This window comes from Mus caroli, chromosome 5, assembly GCF_900094665.2.
Source record: "Mus caroli chromosome 5, CAROLI_EIJ_v1.1, whole genome shotgun sequence".
Taxonomy (NCBI): domain Eukaryota; kingdom Metazoa; phylum Chordata; class Mammalia; order Rodentia; family Muridae; genus Mus; species Mus caroli.
This window is the reverse complement of record NC_034574.1, coordinates 30953529-30965831: the sequence shown is the minus strand read 5'-3', so window position 1 is coordinate 30965831 and position 12303 is coordinate 30953529. Positions and strand designations below refer to the sequence as shown.

Sequence of the window (12303 nt, the reverse complement as noted above, 5' to 3'; positions counted from 1 at the left end):
AGACTTGCCTCGGATAAAGGCTTTCCCCCTCTGAGCCATAGTGTCATTGTCAACAAGAGGGCATGCAAAGGAAGAGACTGCGGTAGGGGTCGGGGGAAGCCAGCTGGGCAGTATTCCTGCCTTGCATGGCTTCAGGATGGTGGCATTTGAGCCCTGGGTAGAGGGGCAAGTGGAGAACAAAACCCTGGGTCTGGGTGTGATCCCCATGACCAAGCAGAGGGAGGCTTCCAGATTTCCGTGTGGGTGGATGTCAAGGTGAGTGCGGGTGCGCCTGTGGACTTGGTCCCATCCTGTGCAGGGCCTGCAGAACTGTGGGTGGTCACATAGAGGGCAGCAGCATGCTTGCCTGGGGTAGATGGAGCTGGTCCCTGTGGGTGATGTGTCAGCCCCACCCTTCAGATTCCCCAGTAGTACTTCTATAACCTTCCCCCAGTGTGCTTCATGTGGCCCAAATGACAAAACACTGCCTGTCATTTGCCAAGAGGAGGAGGGGGGGCAGATATGTCCAGTGTGAGCCCAACATCCCCAAGCCCAAGGCTATCTTTGTGAACCAGCTAAGGCTTTGGGGTTGGAAGGGAAGGGCCTGTTGCCATAGAAACAGGCAGGGGACAAATACCCCTTCCCACAAGCTCCAGGCCACCCCCAGGGGGGAAAGGCAGAGCAGGGCAGTGGAATTCTGAGCAGTTGGTAGAGGGAAAGCACTGGGTTCCTCCTCTCTCTTCATCTGTCCTTTCTTCCGTCTGGGCTTTAAGTTCTGCCTAGACCATGGAAGCTGAGGGCTGACTGTGTGCTGACACTGTCCACAGCACTGAGATGCTAAGCCATTCAATGATCTCAAGTCTCACAGCCACAAAAGGTCTGTTTCTCCCTGACACTGTCTATAATGACAGGTAGGGCCACCCCCTCCCCAACATAAGTACTTGAGTGTCCCTTCCTGAAGGGAACATAACCCATACACACTCTAGGTGCAGCTAGTTACTCTCTCCTCCTCAAGGGTCTGAGGAAGACATGCCTCCACAAGCTCTGGCTGCCACCATGCCCACCCGAGGCCTCAGTCTTCTTGTATCTAAATGGGCCCATGACCTTTCTGGTTGTAGTTCTCGTCTCTGAATGGGCCTAGACCTTTCTGGTTGGCTGGAGTTTATGGGGCTGTTCTCAGTACAAGGGCCCTTGCCTGTGGCTATGTGTCCAGTCCTAATCGGGCAGAGTGTGCTCTGTCTCTCTCCTTCCCCTGGGGCCTGGACTAGAAAGCAAAGTCTCAGGAAATCTGGGTGGACAGAGTTCAACAAGTGCCCCTCAGGTCTGGGTCGCCACTGTGTGTGCGTGTGTGCATGTGTGTGTGTGTATGTGTGTGTATGTATGCGTGCATGCATGTGTGTGTGTGTATGTGTGTCTATGTATGTGTGCATGCATGCATACGTGTGTGTGTGTGTATGTGTGTGTATGTATGTGTGCATGCATGCATACGTGTGTGTGTGTGTGTATGTGTGTGTATGTATGCGTGCATGCATGCATACGTGTGTGTGTGTGTGTGTGTGTGTGTGTGTGTGTGTTACTGTCCTAGTTGCCAGACACTGGAAGACAAAGATGACAGTGCTTCAGCAGTTATAGCACGCCTGGATAAAGAATAGTAGGTTGCTAATCTGTAGAGATGGCTCAACGGTTAAGAGCACCAACTGCTCTTCTAGAAGTCCTGAGTTCAATTCCCAGCAACCACATGGTGGCTCACAACCATCTGTAATGGGATCCGATGCCCTCTTCTGGTGTGTCTTAAGATAGCTACATTGTATTCTTATACATAAAATACATAAATAAATCTTTAAAAAAAAAAAGAAGAGCCAATGTTCTATGGGCAGCAGAGCATGGGTATAGGCAGCATGCTGGGTGGTAGGCTCCCTGGGGAACAGTCTTGTGTGGCACTGTCTATACTTGGGGCCTTGAGCTCATTCAGAGCTGAGCTGTCCTCTGGCCAGCAGGAAACGTCCAGGCAGGACGGTGTACGCCCAGATGCACAATGAGAAGGAACAGGAGATGACAAGTCCCGTGAGCCACAGTGAGGATGCCCAGAGCGCCATGCAGGGTAAGAACTGGGGTGTGGTGGCGCTGTGTGCCCCCACCATAGAGGGGCCCATCAGAGCCCAGGGGACATGGGCCAGTCCAGCCCTACTAGAGAGTCATTGGAAAGATAGCTCCCCAGGGCTGTATAGGATGAAGCCAGGGGCTGCAGGCTGAAGGTGCTGCTCCTTGCTGTGGGTGGCCAGCTTGCATAGCTGCCATAAAGACTGGAAGCTCCCTCACAGGAGGACACCTCCCACGCCCACCCTCCCTCACCCTCCCACCAGGAGCTCATAAGCATCCTGTGCATGGACCCATGGGACAGCACTTCACAGTTTACACAGGATTTCCCCAAGGTGACTTTTCCTTTCTGTCATGCCCAGAAGGAGAAGCCCAGGCCTGTCACCCTGGCTGCAGCATACCTCTGTCATTTTCTCTATGCCATGACTTCTTAGCTGGAACAGTGTCCAGGACTAACCCAGCCCTATTGCCCTGATTCTCTACCACACACAGGCCATACCCATTCCCCTTTGGTGGTGGTGGACACTCCGGCCTACCCACATCCAGTGGCTGTGAGCATTCTGCCGGGGTGTCCAGATAGGGTGTGACCCACAGCAGGCGTTGTCAAGGTTAGCTGTCAAGTTACAGCATCCACCTTAAGTAGCACATGTATCCCAATCTGTTGGTCCTCAAGCCATGATGGCTCCTACATTGAGAATTAGTGACCCAGCAAAGTCTTCAGTCACCCAGGGTGGCACAGCTAGATGTCAGTAGCTGACCTTGCATCCCAACCAGGTCAGTGTGACCTCAAAGCCTGCATCCTCCAGGCTAGGGGCAGCTCTCCCCACCCCTTCCAGCCACTTCCCACATCTGCCAGCCCAGGAGGCTTTATCAGAGGACATATTTACAGCCTCTGGGGCTATCATAGCATCAGTGACTTACTGAGCGTACAGGAAGTCTCAGAACTTTGTCATCACGTGACCCTGGAAGCCGCTCGTGCTGCAGTGTTTGCAGACAGGTAACTGGAACCCAGCCTTTGAATCACTCATAAGAAGGAGCAGAAGGGAGCCAGTCCTGTGTGCATAGCCCTGCGCCTTGCAGCCCTGAGCACTGCCAGATAGCTGGACCCTACTCTCATACAAGGAAGTCATAGCCTCCGCTAGAAGGGTGTGGCAGTCTCAGGAAGATAGGGGTCCAATATCTCACAGCCTCCTGCTGTGAAGTTCCTAATAACAGTACCAGGACACTGTTAATGGGGACCATGGCATCAACTAGGCACTGCTTATGACAGTCCTTCTCCATGTGCGCTGGAGACTAAGATTGACCAGGGCCAGTGAGGTGGAGATGAAGGCCCTGATGGAGAGTCACCAATAGTCAAGTATTGGCTCTCACAGTCTGCGTAGCACTACCCCTCCCCCCCAACCAGTGCTATTCATTCTGAGCACACAGTAGGACAGGGTCTCATAATGAAGCTCGCACAGGGACATTTATCAACTGGTCTCTGACAAGCATTGTGTTCCCTCTCTCCTCCTCGCCTCCCTTATCTCCCTTCCTGTCTCCTGCTCCATTCCCCATTCAGTGTTCTTTACCAAGAGGGGGCCCAGCCTCAGCCCTTCCTGTGCCCCCTTGCTGCCGATGCCAGGGGTAGCCCTCACGCAGGTCAGTGGGTGCCTCACTACACATTCCTCCGGACCACTGCTTGTGGTGGCACCTGGCACTTCCCTCCTGTCACCACATAGGGCACTGGAGACCCCACCTGCACCTAGCTGCACAGGCTGAGGGAACCTCACTGCATGTTGGCCCCATGTGCTGCTGAGGTCACCTGTGTTCCTGTGTGGTCTGTTTCCCACCAACCTCACTAATGGACTGCATTCTCCTGTTCCCTAGGCAACCACTCAGGGGTGGTCCTGAGCATCAACTCTCGTGAGATGCATAGCTACCTGGTGGGCTGATGGCACCAGCTGGCCAGGACACTCTCCTCCTGCTTCCTCCGGAGAGGGCGCAGGACCACAAGTGCAGCTGGAATGACACACCCTCTGAGACCTGTGGAAAGGCCAACTCCTCTAGCTGTCCCCACTCAGAGGACAGACACTTCTCCCTGTCAGCCCCAGCTGGCCCATGGGATCCTGGGACAGCCGACTCATGACCCACCTGGACACGGGCCTGTGGTGCCACACAGAGTCCCCACCCTTGACTCTGAGGCATCACAGTCCTTAGACCTGAACATGCTGCCCTGGTTACTCCATCTTGCCACTGCAGCCCAGGCCTGGCATCTCCTGCCTGGGGCTGGACCAGCCTATTTCTGGGGTGAGCCTGCAGCCACCCCCCAACTCCAGACTTGTAGACCTGCTCAGCCCTGGCCCCACAGTCCCTGTCCCTGCAGAGGACCCCAGAGTGAGGAAGTCTCTGGGCCAGACCAACCCAACACCACCTTCCAGGAAACCACTCTCTCCACTGCAGTGTAAATACCTGCCCGGGTAGAGCTATTTGAGTTTGGGGGATCTTTCTTTTAGCTTTCTGTTTTCAAGGCAGGCAATAGAAGCCATCTTTGTTCTATCAGAATCTCACTCTCAGAACCCCTCTTTCAGAATGCCCAGAGCTGGGCCTAGAGGGACAACTATCTCTCTGATTTTCCCTCAGGGCTATGGGGTTAGAGGCAAGAAAAGAAGGGACCCTTACATGCAATTCCTGCTCCATCCAGCAGGATGTGCCCTTCTACAGCTTCTAGGCTGATGGCTGGCTTCCCGTCAGGTCTGGGCTTTAGAAGAGCCTACAGGCCCCAGAAAGGCACATTAGCAGAACACATCAGGCTCTGATGCCCTATGGTTTGAGGAACCCTTGTAAGAACCAACCAGAAGAGGGGTGGGAGGGCAGCGTCTCCTGGTAAAACGAACTAGAGGATCCAGAGTCTTGTGGCCCTTTCACGGTCAGAGAAAGAAAGCAGCAGAGGTAGCCCTAGAGTCACCTGCTGCCTGCTCCCACTGCCAAGTCAGGGACCCAGCACAGGTTGACACTGTGAGCTGGCATAATTCACCTTTTGCCTTGAAACTGAAGTCAGTATTCCCTTCCCTTCCCCTCCTCTTCCATCCTCTCACCTCCAGACTCTTGCTGCCCTACCAGAGAGCCCAGGCTGGCCTGGAGTGAGGCCCGGGTGTCTCAACACCCACTGCTGCTGCTGCTGCTGCTGCTGCTGCTGCTGCTGCTGCTGCTGCTTGGCACACCCACCAGCACCCATCAGTTCTCCCTAGTGAAGAAATGTGGCCCATATAGGAGAAGAGGTCGCAGACAGACCCTCACAGGACAGCTCCAGCACTTAGTCTCTGTGTTAAGGACTGGGCTGGGTGTCTATACGCTCAAGTCACAGACAGGACAGCACAGAGCAGGGTAGCTATGGGGGGGCACAAAGCTGGTCTGTGGGAGTGTCTCAACTGTACCCCAATATCTCTCACTTTCTGCCACTCTCTGGGGCTCAGGGGTCCCTGCAGAGGTGACTGCGGGCTGTCCTCCTTGTGAGGGGCTACAAATGGGACCCTAGTGCCAGTGAAGGCCATGACACTTTAAGACTTTTGCCCCACATACCTTCTTGCTATCTCAAATGAAACCTAAGCAGAGACCTTTTCCCCATCTGTATCCCCACAGCACGGAAGTACCACCCAGTACCACACAGAAGGAGATGCTCACACACGACAGTCTCCATAAGGTCCAAGGTCAGCACAGAACCCCTGGACATAGCCCGCCACTTTAGCTCACCAGTGCCTGGGGTGCCAACTGTAGGTCTTTGCCTTCCTCGAGCACGCTCTCACTCTCAAGGTCACAGGCAGGCTTCCCCTAGCTATTTGGGTGTTTTGTTACTATTTCTATTTAAACATTTGGAGCATATAGACCCAAGATCCTCCCTGTTCTCATCTCCATCACTGCAGACAGCCATGCAGGCACAGGGTTTCCCTGCCTATCAGCTGAGGTGCCGTGCATTATACAGCCAGGGGCAAAAACCCAGCTCAGGGGCTCATACCACTCTCCACCAGGCCCTGAGCTTACCTGACATGTGGGCATAGCAGAGGTGATGAGTTCTTTGTTTTTCCTTTATATAAAAAAAGAAACAATAAATCATTTGTGATGCTTTTAACAAAGGTTAAATCAACAGGGTCGGTCTCTGCCTTAGTGTGAAGATCTGCTTTATGCTTTCCGTGTAACATGGCTCACACCACACACAAGAAAACATACATCCCACCTGTACCAAACAAATAGGCTCTGCTCTACCTTAGCATTAAGATGCGATTCATGTTCACCTGTAATACACAGACCACACATACCACCACACACACACCAGCCTCTCGCACACCACATCATACATACCACCCCACAACATCACACACACACACACAAACATGGTCCATGTCTTAGTCAGGGTTTCTATTCCTGCATAAACATCATGACCAAGAAGCAAGTTGGGGAGGAAAGGGTTTATTCAGCTTACACTTCCATGTTGCTGTTCATCACCAAAGGAAGTCAGGACTGGAACTCAAGCAGGTCAGGAAGCAGGAGCTGATGCAGAGGCCATGGAGGGATGTTCTTTACTGGCTTGTTTCCCCTGGCTTGCTCAGCCTGCTCTCTTATAGAACCAAGATTACCAGCCCAGAGATGGTCCCACCCACCTGCTTGTGGACGTTGTACATCGTGGTGCGGAGCCTAGTGCGCACCACGATGTACAACGTCCACAAGCAGTGTAAGCTCCAGCTAACCAGCATCAATAGTCCCAGTAGTGCAAAGTTTTTGCTTTAGTAGTTCTGGTATCTTGTTAATTACAGCTGATTCTTCAGCCCCAGCTAACCAGAACCACAGAATCTTCACAATCAAAACAGCAATGGCCCTGAAAAGAGTCTTTAATTTTCCCTCTGAAATTTCACAAGCCTGGCCTCCATCTTTTGCACTGTTCTCAACATTATCTTCCAAGCTCCTACACAACATCCCACAGAGCTCTTAACACCGAATGGATCTTCTAGCCCAAAGCCCCAAAGTCCTTTCACAGTCCTCCCCAAAACATGGCCAGGTTGTCCCAGGAATACCCTACTCTGCTTGTACCAATTTGTCTTAGTCAGGATTTCTACTCCTGCACAAACATCATGACCAAGAAGCAAGTTGGGGAGGAAAGGGTTTATTTGGCTTACACTTCCATGTTGCTGTTCATCACCAAAGGAAGTCAAGACTGGAACTCAAGCAGGTCAGAAAGCAGGAGCTGATGCAGAGGCCATGGAGGGATGTTCTTACTGGCTTGATCAGCCTGCTCTCTTAAGAACCAAGACTACCAGCCCAGAGATGGTCCCACCCACAGGGGGCCTTTCCCCCTTGATCACTAATTGAGAAAATGCCTTACAGTTGTATCTCACAGAGGCATTTCCTCAACTGAAGCTCCTTTCTCTGTGATAACTCCAGCTGTGTTAAGTTGACACAAAACTAGCCAGTACAGTCCATATCTACCTTAGTGTGAAGACGTGGTTAGTTCCTCTCTATACCACATGTACCACAATCTCACTGCACATATACCATACCATACACCATGTATCAGGGAAAATGCCAGCCTAGGGGATTTCTGGGTTCATTCCCTGGCACAGATAACTGAACTCATCAGAAAGAAGAGCATGCCATGGAGAGAGGGAATGTACCTTGTGAGGGGAAAGACCTTAGGCTGGGAGTCCCTAAACAAACACTGAGTTGGGTGTTTTCTAGGCCCCTTGGTTACTCCCCTTTACTTATTGGTCCTCCTGTGCCTTCCCAATGTTTCTTCTCACAATGAATTCTGGGAACAAGAAGCTGCCATCCCAGAAAGCCTGCTCTTGATTTATCAGTTTACTTCTGGCCCTTTAACTCTCTTTCATTTCCCGCCTCTCAGAGATGTTCAACAAACAGTTGGCGTGGTGGGAGAGCAATGACTTCTCTGCTTGCTTCACGCTGAGATGAGGTGTGCCTAGGGAGGTGTCAGTCCAAGAGAGAAAGGGCTTATGGCCTCCCTGAACAAGAGAGCAGGTGACTGACTCCCCACGGCTATGCCTCACAGTCCCCTGAGACCTAGCTGGCCTTGGACGGGGGGGGGGGGGGGGGGGGGGGGAGTGGTATTCTCCCTTTTAGTCCCTCTGACCACAGCGTTCCCATAGACTCCAAGGATGGTCAGCAAACATCTATATCATCACACCAGTCTGGCACTGTGAAATGTTCGGATAAAACTTGAGCAAAAAACCTAACATTTCAATAAGCTTGGATTAGACATCAAATTTTGTTTCTTAAGGCAGTCCTTGTAATTGTTACAGAAGTAGCCCAAGAACTTGATTGATTTAAGCAGAGGTTTGAACTGTGACATTTTATATACACCTTATATAATGTTCTCAGACCATCATAACTTGCTTAAGCTTTCTTTCCTATTCTGGAAAAAAAAAAAAAAAAAAAAAAAACAGCCATTCTGAGATGCAATGACAAGAACAGAGCAGCAGGCAACAAGCCCTTCTGTGACAATCTTGCAAGGTGACACAGCCAATGTCATGGCAGTTACCTGGCGTAGAAGATAGTGTAGTTTAACAACCCCTTAGTAAAAGGCAGTAGGATCCAAACTGCATAGGTAATAAATTCATGTTACCCGTGTATATACTATTAAACTATGGAGCGTGTTAAGTTCCCAGGTAAACCCTATAGAAAACACGAGACAGTCTTCACACAATGCTTAGAGTGCTCTATCCTAACTGTGCTCTGAATGAATGTAAGGAGCAGATAGAGCTAGAGTTTTATATTGTGAGACAAATAATAGGCACAATGCCTTCTCTCTTTGGCTGTTTGTGGTTCTCTAACCCTGGCACAGAGATGGAGGGCCATCCCGACTCAGGAAAGGGGGTTTTAAAGGACACTGAAGTAAAACAAGCTTATGTGCAGTGGGAACCCAGATTCCATCTCCAGAGGCAGATTGCAGTGAGCTTAAACAGTACACAGCCATTTAATGTAAATACAAAGGCCATTTATTCCTAGATAGAGACTCGCTGTTGAATCCAGTAACAGCTGGTTGGACTCAAAGCACCAGTCTTCCTTATAACCGGTATAGAGTCAACCAGGTGAATTTTATCCACTGGGAGCAGAGGTTGACACCCTTTAATTTAAACTCTAAAGTTTAGGGTCTTTAAATTGTATGAGCTTGTGGATTAGTGGCAGTGAGTACCCAGACCCAAGAAGGAGGATCAAGCTGACAAAAATGTTTGCTATTACCAGTGTCTAACTTAAGTCCCGGGCTAGACTTGGGGTCACCAACTGCTTGGAGACCTGTATGACCCTCTGTTTACCTTCAGGCTCCACAAACACAAAGGTTCTGTGAATATAAATGGGTCCAAATTCTCCCACCATCTCCTGCAAGGGAAGTATCTCAGGGGATATTTGGGGCCATGCCTATTGTATAAAATAAAATCAGGTTTTCTTGTTTGAGGATCTAAGAATCTAATTCTGCCCAGTATTTGAGAAGGCAGCTAAGTAGTAACTGTGGGCAAATCTTGGAAGCAATTTGTCCCATCTGCAATTAGTTAGAAGAGAGGGAAGTTTGGGATCAAGGTGACCCTCTCTATACCCTAGTCCTCAGTCCACCTGGTCTGCAACCAGGGAGCAGCTAGTGCAGTCTAGTCTGTCCTAGGAAGAGTCTGGACTCTGAAGTCCACACCAACCCACGATTCAGTCTGTGCCATCTCCTAGTTTATTCCTTTAGTTTTCAACAGGCTCATCCTGTCCCTGACAACAGGGACTTGAGTCCCTGTAGTTTCACTGGTATCCAAGACATCTGATGTCACCAGTTCCCAAGACACTTGATTTCCCATAAACCACCCAGGCTGCTAGAGGCCCAGAAGCCCCGCCTACCATATCCAACGTGCAGCTGCTCACTGGCCCTGTCACCCATTGTATTAGTCAGGTTTTCTATTCCTGCACAAACATCATAACCAAGGAGCAAGTTGGGGAGGAAAGGGTTTATTCAGCTTACACTTCCATATCTCTGTTCATCACCAAAGGAAGTCAGGACTGGAACTCACACAGGTCAGGAAGCAGGAGCTGATGCAGAGGCCATGGAGGGATGTTACTTACTGGCTTGCTCAGCTTGCTTTCTTATAGAACCCTAGACTACCAGCTCAGGGATGGTACCACCTACAGGGGGCCCTCCCACCCTTGATCACTAATTGAGAAAATGCCCACAGCTGGATCTCAGGGAGGCATTTTCTCAACTGAAGCTCCTTTCTCAGTGATAACTCCAGCTGTGTCAAATTGACACAAAACAAGCCAGTACACCCACGGTGAAGACATTTCCAGTGATCACTAACTCAGTCATATTCACAGAAGTGGGGACAGAGCCAAATGCAAAAGGAAGGCAGGGAGTCTCCAGACCATTCTTGGACTTACCCATCTATCAAATGCCGGTCATTTGCAGAAATCCGAGACACTATGAACATTGCCTATGTTCTGACTCTGGGAGGCTATTTTGCCATCTACTCTGCCCATTCCCCAGCAGAACCCGGCTGTTGATGTCCACCTTCCCTATCACACCTCCAAAGAGAGGTTAGATCCTCAGCAAGGAGAGCCTAAAGCCACCTCTGGTGGCACAAAGGTTACTAAGTGGGAGGGAGAGTGATCACAGTCCCAAGAATCATCAGGACAGACAGGCCTACAACACTAGTGGACATCTGAAGCGACAATATCCTCCAACCTCAACAGATCCCCTGGCTGCAGTGACCAGGCCAGGGACCGGCTCAGAGCATGGTATCTGGGGTAATAAAGCAGCACTGGGGGATACTGCAGTAGTGGACTTCGATGCTGCACTCACAGGGCCTAGAACCAGCCCAGATGCTCTGAGCTCTGCAGCCTAACTGTGGAGTCCCAGAGCCTAAGCCTCTCTTGTTCTCTTCGACTCTCTAGCACCTGCTCCCTTCTGCTGCCTCTGAGGGGTTTCCTGAAGGTGCTTCAGTTTTTGATAACACATGACAGAAACGGAAATACCTAAGCACAGGCCCTGGTAACAGCCTGGCCAGTTTAAGAAACTGCCCTATGTTTGGGTGCCAGGCTAGAGCAGGGCCAGTGTGAGACCAAAGCCCTGACCTTGAAGGTAACCTCAGGCTGGGGAACAGGTGCAGGAACAGGTGCTGGTCCCGCAGAGGAGCTGGGTTTGTGCTGGGTGGGAGCTTAGGGCTGAACATGTAAGGAGGCCAAAGGCCAGAGAGGCTTGTGGGTGGTGTAGGTGCTGAAGAGGGTAAAGGGGGTGCTTTCCAGCACATCCTCTCCCTCCTGGACTGCAGCCGCAGCCCCTGGGCTACACACTGATAAGGTGCTTCCTGAAGGTGTGCCATGGGCCTAGGGTATGCTGCGGGTGTTCCATAGATATGTCCCTTGGGAGACATCGCTTCCTGAGAAGCAATGCTTGGCAGAATGTGTCACTGTCCCAGTCATCTCCTGCAGTCTTTTGAGGTGCACTCAGAATGTGTGTGGGGGAGAAGGGGGGGATCAGCTCCTGGAAGAGGCAGCAACACATGGACAGATCTGTGGACAGAGTGGCTGCTTGTTTTTTTGCTGAATCAGCACTTCAAGCATCACTCCGTCCTGAATGCTTAGTCACTAAGTTCAGAAACTGGTGGCCTCCAGCTTGGTATCAAAACCACATAGGTAACAGAAAGACAGAAACTTGCAGTGTCATGAACAGATTATACTAGGGCCAAAGCCTGTCCTTGGAGGCCCAGGTTCTGACAAGTCAGGTAAGTTTGCCCAGTAGGAACACAAGCTGTACTCAAGGGCTGCTGGCTTCCTTCTAGAAAGTGAGTTGACCAGCCAGGACTGTCTGGAAGACCATTTGAAGGCTTGTCAGATGCCGGAGAAGTGCCTAGTCTTGGTCCCAGAGCCATCGTTTCTACACCTCATGCTGTGAAGCCTCCGGAAGATGCTATTGCCAGACCTAGGGGTGTGAAGGCACACTTACGGACACTGCTTGTAAGGCAGATGGTTCCAGCACCTGCCTCCAAGGGGAATCATGGAAAGCTGGCCACAATGGCCCTTACTCCAGGATGAGAGAGCAGTGTCTGTAAACAGCTGGGCCATGGAGCGTGACTGGTAACAGCCACCAGCAGAGGACAAAGTCACTGTATGAGCATGACAGGAGGAAATGAAATACATCAGTGGGGATCAGTGTTCAGACCCACTGGCTGGCCTGGTCCGATCTAAGAGTAGGAGCCTGCTACTTACCCACCC

At 51.1% G+C, this 12303-nt stretch overlaps 1 protein-coding gene across 2 annotated transcripts in view; it reads left to right on the top strand.

Moving 5' to 3' along the window:
- Positions 1-6162, top strand: part of Sorcs2 (sortilin related VPS10 domain containing receptor 2) — a 371962-nt gene extending 365800 nt beyond the window's left edge. The window contains exons 26-27 of one of the 2 annotated variants that reach the window (XM_021162553.1): positions 1977-2080; positions 3943-6162. In XM_021162553.1, the coding sequence (XP_021018212.1) occupies positions 1977-2080; positions 3943-4007 (169 nt within the window). In that variant the 3' untranslated portion in view covers positions 4008-6162. Of the gene's footprint in view, positions 1-1973; positions 2081-3942 lie in introns of both variants that reach the window. The other variant, XM_029478093.1, reaches the window with a different exon arrangement.
- The last annotated feature ends 6141 nt before the right edge of the window (positions 6163-12303 follow it).